Below are 8,338 nucleotides of genomic sequence, written 5' to 3' on the forward strand. Positions count from 1 at the left end.
TTTCTTGCTCTGATATTCCCAGGGGATTCATAACACATTCACTGCGTATATAATCTATGGAATAGTGTCTGCCAGGGCAAGTGAAATGCTTCATTCAGAGGAATGCAAAAGGGTAATCTATCTTCTCAGGCGAGGATGAGAAATCCAAGATGGCTACCCTCTGTCTCTTCCCCAACTCCGATTACAGCCTGAAGAGAGAAAAGGGTCCAGTTACCATTTGTGCGCTGTCTGCAAGAACATCCTGTAACACAGAGTTCTGTCCAGTTAAAATAATTTATTTTTATTTTTCAGAAGACAGGAGATGAGTAGCTATTGTGTATGTCTAAGCTCTATTTGCTTTTGCAGTTACACATTAGTTTACACAGCATGCTATATGCTCTATATGCTCTTCCATTAAGGCCATTGTCAAACATTTGAGCATGTGTATATTGCAACAATAGCTTGAACATATCATGAGTTTTTCTACGCAGGTGTTTTCCTGCACTCTTGGGTAAGTAGAGAGGCATATTATGAGACTGCAGGCATTACACATTAATACCAGCATTGATTAAGGTTTCAAATTGGGTGACAACCACCTAGAACTTCCGTTTCCGTAGCTTTATTTAGTAAGTAACTATGCAGAGTAAGATGCTGGAAATACCCAAAAAACTGCAACAATATTAAGTAAGTATTTCAAAGTAGAACTACTGTTTATTGACTGTTTTAAACATGTAGAGTGTTTGATGCAAGGGACAGTTTACTGTATTGAACATCAATGAAATTGTGTTTTATGTGATTTGCATACATTTTGTGACTGACACCATTAAAGACATGAGTGTTTCCATGTGAAAATGTTATGGGCCCCTTTCTCTGTCTACCCTGACCCCTCTGTCCCTCCACAGGTTGAGGAGGAGGCTGCACGCCTGGCATCGATGCCGGCCTGGAGGAGAGACATGATGAAGAAGAAAATGGACGAAGAGAGGTGAATAAAAGCTGTGTTGCTCTGCATGTCTGTATTTAGTTTTTCTTATACCAAGGGCCAATAAGGGAATACTGAGTTGGCTTTGATTATGTTCCGCATGTTAGCATTCTTTGTCTTTGGGTGGGTTTTTACAAAGAATACCCTTGGAAATAAGGACAGGAAGTTGCTGCTATACATGACCAAAGTTTATACCTTGGTTTGTTTTTTCAACATTAAGACACTGGGGACATTTCATCAGGAAGACGAAGTACAGCAGAAGTGAGGATTCTCTCTCTCCTGCAGTTGAGCTTGAATCTTTCAGGGAAACTACTAAACAGGAACGAAAACGATCCAAAGACCGAAATCTGAAGGCTTTACATGATGATTCAGTAAACCTCGTCTGGTCTTCAACCTTCCAAAATTCTCCCACACCACGCCGCTCCTCCGCTCCCTTCACTGGCTTCCAGTAACTGCTAGAATCCACTTCAAGACACTGGTACTTGCGTACCATGCTGCGAATGGATCTGGCCCTTCCTACATCCAGGACATGGTTAAACCGTCCACTCCGCTCTGCATCAGCCAAACAGCTCTCTGCACCCGCACTGCGAGGGGGACCCAAGTTCCCATCGGCAAAAACACGTGGGTTTGCTATCCTGGCTCCAAAATGGTGGAATGAGCTCCCCATTGACATCAGGACAGCAGAAAGCTTACACATCTTCCGGCGACGACTGAAAACTCATCTCTTGAGACTCCACTTCGAGCGATTGAATTACTAACAAAGCACTTATATACTAATAAGGGGCTGGCTTATCTAAAGCCAGTTGAGCAGCACTTGAAAGGTTTGGCTCTATGAAACCTGATGTACTTATATGATTCTGTTTTCTTCAAGGTTGTATCTTCCTGGTCGAATGCACTTATTGTAAGTCGCTTTGGATAAAAGCGTCAGCTAAATGCAATGTAATGTAATCCTAAAATGCCTAAGACATTACATTTGCACAATGTATTTAAAAAGTATACTTTTTTTCACTGTTTGGATTACCGACTTCATGGTTCAAGGTTTTTATTTGTCATACGAACATAGCTATAGTGTAGTTATGACGGTAAAAATCTTAGGTCACTGGCTCCTCCAACAGTGCAGCAAAATAAAACAGATAAACAGAAAAATATAGTGCAATTTAATAGTAAATAGTAAATCCATCTCTTCGTGGCAAGGGGTTTAGCCATATAGCTATATGATATATCAGTGTTACTACAGTCAACTCCGCTTAATATTCATAACATTGCCTTTATTTTGTCAATTGCATTGTTGTTGCTATTTAATGTATTTACACATTCTCTTTGTGCTTATCCCCTCCTGATGTGACAGGGAACAAAAAAGGTAAGAAATCATTACTTAATACACAGTTATTACCCTTACATGCAACTGTAACTGTGTAAAAGGATACCAAAATACTACAGACTACTAGGGCTAGGCTACATTTTAGATCAATGCTTCCACCTTGTGGCCATTCAAAAATAGTCACATAATGTCGCATGAACCAGTGGGAAACCACATAAGCAACTTAGCCATATGTTTACGCAATATTTTCTCAACAGCAAAACACTAGAAACTAGCAAAAGCTGTGTTCGAATTCAAGGGAGAAACTGTAAAGAGCACGGAGTAAGCGGTGTGGCAGTTTTATAGTCGTCGTCCCCACAGATAAGCTAACACACTGTTTCAATATGTATTGTGTTAATATAACTTATAATAAAGACACACGCTGTCTTAAACTTAAGTACATTACTCGAAACGTTAATTCAGATACGATACAACATGCTGTCGGCAGTCACTTTACTCCAGAACTGCCGCTCTTGCCCGGTGCACCCCACATTGTCGTCCCCATGGCAACGAACACACACATTAGCTCATGCTAACGCCAGAAGCTAGCTAACCACTCATAAGCTGTGTCCCAATTCAGCGGCCGCATCCTCCTGAGGATGCATTCGGAGACTACACACGTCACTTCCGCCAAACGAAGGCTGTCCCAATTTTAAAAAAAGACAAGACTCCTCCGAATGAGGCCCGCAAATGCAGCCTTCTTTCCCCAGATTTAGAGGATACATCTGATGTACACTCTGCAGTGTACCATATCCCAGGATGCAACGGGGGACGTTGACGAATGAGTTTTAAAAAAAATATATGGCTTGTAACGTTCCATCAACGGCTACAATGGTTTCAGCTCGATTCGTTTTTAAATGTACTCACCCAAATAGTAAACGACATGAGAGAAAACTAAACCTATTTAATTTGTGTATTTAAATATACGGGCAATTGGAGATGTCTTCTTTATATTACATACATAAAATAATATGAAGTGAAAATATTTCTAAACCCTGTTTGGTTTTCATATTGTTGGGATTCATTATAAAGCTAATTTATTTATGTAACTGCTTTTGTTATACAAATCTTACTGCAACAATTTTGTTTTGATAGGGAGCAAGGAGCAGACTGCGCAATTTATCCAGATGCGCGGGGAGAATGAAGCCCTCTTCACGGGGGCCTGTTGCGACTTCGGGAAAATAATTTAAACATATTATATAAATCCCAAAAATAAGTACAGCTAGATCTGACTCCATATTGAACAGTTTTGAAAACAGTTTTGAAAACAGTTTGAAAACAGTTTGAAAATATTTTGCCTAGTGTCAGAAATTATTACCGGCACTTGTGAATGCAGCTGGTTGCTAGGTGACGGGGGCGGCAAAATGTAGGGGTAACTGCCGGTGACGTACAAGGACATGCTCCGTAGACCGTCTCATTTCGCAGTCGGGCTGCGAGGCTGGGTCCTCAGGTCCTCTGAATTGGGACACAGCTATAGGACCACCCACACTCACCTGTCGTTTTGGTTCCTAAACCTCTTCCTGTGGGCTGAATCATGTCACACAGTGGAGTATGTACATATTTTCCTAACTTTGCAGTGTATTAGTAGCCTAGGTAAGCCAACGCAACTTTTTCAAACACCTTTTTACCGCTCACGTTACTTTAATCAGAGGTCAGAGTTCATCAGAGAGCAGCTGCAATCAGGTGTTTTGAGTTCTCCTAATTATCACCACGTGGGTTGAACAGCCAATCCCTTGATGTCAACAGAGTTACCTAACGTCACGCAATTGTTTTTGTTTTTCCTGCTGACCCGAGAGCTTAAATACGCTGACACTTTCCATCTTAAGGATATTTATATGACTTGTTACTGTTATGTATGCGTATACTTTGTTTATATACTATGTTAACTTATCATTTCAATTTTCTCATACACTTACTGATATATTGTTTATTCTAACTTCTATTTTGTTTCGGGCCCTTTGCCCACCTTTCCTTGTGGATGCATCTAGAAAACAAGAGCAGCAGGCCAAACAGGTGAAGGACATGGAGGAGAAGACGGAGCTGGAGCGACTACGGAACCTGGGCTACGATGAGACCAAGCTGGCCCCCTGGCAGCGACAGATCATTCTGAAGAAAGGGGATATAGCCAAATAGTGAACTAAGCCGTCTGCCCCTGCTCCTTCCAAGGCCTTCATTGAACACCTCCCCACCCCTAATCCTCGCACTGTACACTGGACAGTGGAGAAAGCTTGTCTCAATCTACGACCTTCAGAATCACAGGACCATGCTATGGCTCACCCTGGGTGGGGTGATCCGCCACCTCCCATTGAAAGTCTCTTGGACAAAAACTATTGATCTTTTAGTGCTAACAATAGTCATGACATGCACTGATTCTCCTTAATTAAGACATTTGCTATTAATGCATGTGTCTTGACTAAATTATGATTATCTGTTGTATTTATTGCTTTCCTGCAAACCAATAGAAGCTATTTCACATAAAAGATTTACAAAAAAAAGAGGTTAGTGTGGGAAAGGAGCTTACTTACTTGTTATCATTCATTGCATGTATATTTTATTTTCATTAGCCACACTCACTGTTATGTAAGGAATTTAAAAGTAACTCCATAACAGTTGTGTCATGTGACAATGGCATTGACGTACTCAGCAAAGTCTTATTAAAACCTGAAGCAGCTAATCCATTCTGTATGTAGAAAATCACTTCTTCATTATGTTATATTAGTCATACATTTTTTGTATCATGCTCATAGAAGCAATTTCTAAATGGCTTCAATTTACTGCCAGAGTTGTTATCCTAAAACTGCTCAAACTAATCTGTTTCTTTAGATAAGCTTGTTGTAATTTATCAGTGGATTGAAATATTGATATATATGATATTTTAAACAAGGTAAATATTATGTAGCTGTGCAAATATAACTTGACTAATAATATTTGAGAAAAAGCTGTATGTGGACTTAAATGTTAGACTGTTATGATCATGAATCGAGCATGTAGTTATGTAAATGTATGCCCATTTGCCTCAAGGACTCTGGAATCTCTTTGAAGAATAGCAAACAAAAACAAGACAGTACAATTTTGCTAGGTTTCAAATTCAACATGACCGTGCACATATTAGGAGCAGCTTCTTACATCAGGTCTCTCATTTGCACCCTGAAAAGACAAGTAAAGAAGACGTCAGTTTATCCCGTGTCCTGATCTGGCCTTCGTCCTACTAACCTGGAGGATACATTTTTGATGAGCAGATCTGCTTACAGAATACAGAGGGCTCTCTTACTACCACCAATAACGCCAAAAATCTAATCTAATAGTACAAACACTAGAGTGTAAAGCATAGTTTCAATATTTTTGGCTCAAACATCGGATTATGAACATTAGGAAGACATACAATGTACTACTATATACGATTACATTTGGAAAAAATGATTTGATAGAAGCAACACAAATGCCGGGTTGATACTTTTACAGCTACTTTCTAAACACATTTGTTGTGCATGGGTTTGTACATTTGGGGCTAAATATGAACATGTAAGGCTGTGTTGAATGTTTTTGGCAGAACTGAAAAGGCAGATTTGAAATGTTAGTAGAGCAATAGTCTGTGACATTTAAGAGCAACTGAACCTCCCTTATAATGTCAGATGAAGTTTCCCCACACAATGGAAACATATTCTCTATGTTTACTAAATTTATGTTGGATGTACATTTTTTCATGTGTAGGGCAGGTCATGAAAGACAATGCTTCTGGTTGGGGAAACATTTGGAATTTCTCTTATTCACTTTCATCGGATGCCATATGATGTTGAAATTGAGAAATGATGTTAACGTCATTGCCATTTGAATTTCTATACTTATTTAAACTCTGTATATAGTGACCCTCTCAGATTGTTGTTGTTTCATTGTTTCCATATTGCATTAAATTACATGTCTCAGCCTTGCTTGAATAGAATGTGGCTAATTCATGTGTAATTATATTTTCAGACTGTTAAAAATAAAGACAATAAATCACCAAACAACATTCAGTCTGTGCTTTTGTTGCCTCCAACAACAAAAAAATGTAGGTTGATTAAGCTGAAGTACGGACCAACAGACACAGGTATATAAATGTTGAGCCATCCACAAAGAAATATAATCCAATATAGATATATAATGGCCCTTTTCCTTCTGTAGTATCTTTTTAATGAAACACTCCCTATGGATGCTCTTTCGTAAAAACAAGCATTTATCTGTTACTTAAAGTAGTTTGGATTTGTAACAGTTTGAATCATCACATTCTGATCCCTCAAAATGCTGCTTGTCGTTATGGAGACATACAGGTTGTTGTGACAAACCTCCAGTGAGCAATAACCTGACTTCCAACAGAGGAACATCTCTTAGGGGAAAACTGCAAATATGGAAAGTACACCAGAACTACAATCAAATACCAAAACTCCAATACCACCACCACCACAGTATAATTGTTCAGCAGACATGAAGAAAAGCCAAAACTTAGAACACAAGGTAAGCTTCTTTATAAACACACATTTAGGCATTGTTTTTGTGCTACATTTATATTAAACATCTTTGTTTTTGTGTTATTCCTTAATTCTTTGTCAATGCTTCAACAAATGTGTGACTCATTTTAAAGAGAGGAATAAGCTAGCCTTATACTCAGACTGAAAGGCCATTTTATTTACATTAACAGTATTAAAACAATGTGGGCAGTGGGACAATTGTGTGGTATAACTTTTTTTTTATTTCCACAATTGTTTATATTTTTTAATATTTGTTCGTATTAAGAAATTTTTTCATGTTTAGTTTACAATGTTCTAATGCTTTGAGTTTTACGACACAACAAGGTCATATAGATGTTTTGTGTTGCTGAATTTTACATACAATTAGTTTTTGTGGATTTATGTTGAGGGTATTTACATTTCTATTAAGTGATGGTATTTCAGTGAAATATAGAAAAATGTATTTATAAACCATATAGTAAATGTAGAATCTGAATATTTAGGCTGAAGCAATGAATCAAGGATTTGTTTGCTTGTTCATAAGGCTCTTTTCAACAGCTGCAAATTGCTACACTTCATTCACTTCTCTATTACATGAATATTTTTGTCTTTCAGTACTCCCAATGGACTCTCTGCAGAATCCTACACGCCGTGCAACGAGTCCTTCTGAACTCAAAAGCAGTTATGAAGGAGTTGGCTGCAGAAAATGCAGCTCTGAGGGAACAGACAGCCAGCAAGGAGCTGCCGGACGACCTTTTAGTGTCAACTATGTTTATGGTCAAATGTGACATGGTTGAAGCTTTAGAGTTTGCAAGAGCCAGTCAAAAAATGTTTCAAGCTCAGCACATGAAGTCAAACAGAACATCTAAAGAACATGAGGAGACCCGCTTTCTGACAGAAATTCTACACACCCAGAGAATGGATATAGAGAAGGTGAAAAAAGACAGGAACATGGAGCAAGACCATTTCAATGACATGAAACGATACTTCAACAACATTTTGATTATCTTCAATGCAGAGGGGTGTGTTATACAGAGGGAGATATCCAAAATGAAAACTGTGCAGCAGGAAATTGAGAAGAAGGTGAGCCAGGTCATCCAGGAAAAAGAGGATGAGATCACCAGAGTCAGAGAGGAAATGAGTGTGCTGGTCAAGAGAAATCTGGAGAGCTTGGCCAAGGTGAGAGCAATAGACACAAAGGTCCGCCAGATTGAGACAGTGAAGAAGGAGGAGAGCTTGAGGAAAACACAGAAGGTGTGGAAACAGATCAGAGAGATGGAGGAGGAGTGGCTCAACAAGGAGGAGGAGTGGCTCTACAAGGAGGAGGGTTGGTTCTACAAGGAGAGCAGGATGGAGAAGGAGGTAAAGCTCCTGATCCTGCAAAATACATACGCTAATCATTTTTGTTCAACCTTTCAAAGAAAAAATACTAAATGATATGCTCTCTCTGGGTTTTCAGGGGCTGACCCTTAAAACAGACAAGGTCAAGGAGAAAAGAAGAATAACATATTTTCTCCCTATCTAACCATTAGCACC

At 39.0% G+C, this 8,338-nt stretch overlaps 1 protein-coding gene across 3 annotated transcripts in view; it reads left to right on the forward strand.

Moving 5' to 3' along the window:
- The window catches only part of espn (espin), a 40,628-nt gene extending 34,301 nt beyond the window's left edge, over nucleotides 1–6,327 (forward strand). For all 3 annotated transcript variants that reach the window (XM_079675380.1, XM_079675381.1, XM_079675382.1), the window contains exons 12-14: nucleotides 882–960; nucleotides 2,297–2,318; nucleotides 4,307–6,327. In XM_079675380.1, coding sequence (XP_079531506.1) covers nucleotides 882–960; nucleotides 2,297–2,318; nucleotides 4,307–4,451 — 246 coding nt within the window. In that variant the 3' untranslated portion in view covers nucleotides 4,452–6,327. The remainder of the gene's footprint in view (nucleotides 1–881; nucleotides 961–2,296; nucleotides 2,319–4,306) is intronic.
- Nucleotides 6,328–8,338: the final 2,011 nt, after the last annotated feature.

This window comes from Notothenia rossii (genome assembly GCF_949606895.1).
Source record: "Notothenia rossii genome assembly, chromosome: 4".
In the NCBI taxonomy this organism is placed as follows: domain Eukaryota; kingdom Metazoa; phylum Chordata; class Actinopteri; order Perciformes; family Nototheniidae; genus Notothenia; species Notothenia rossii.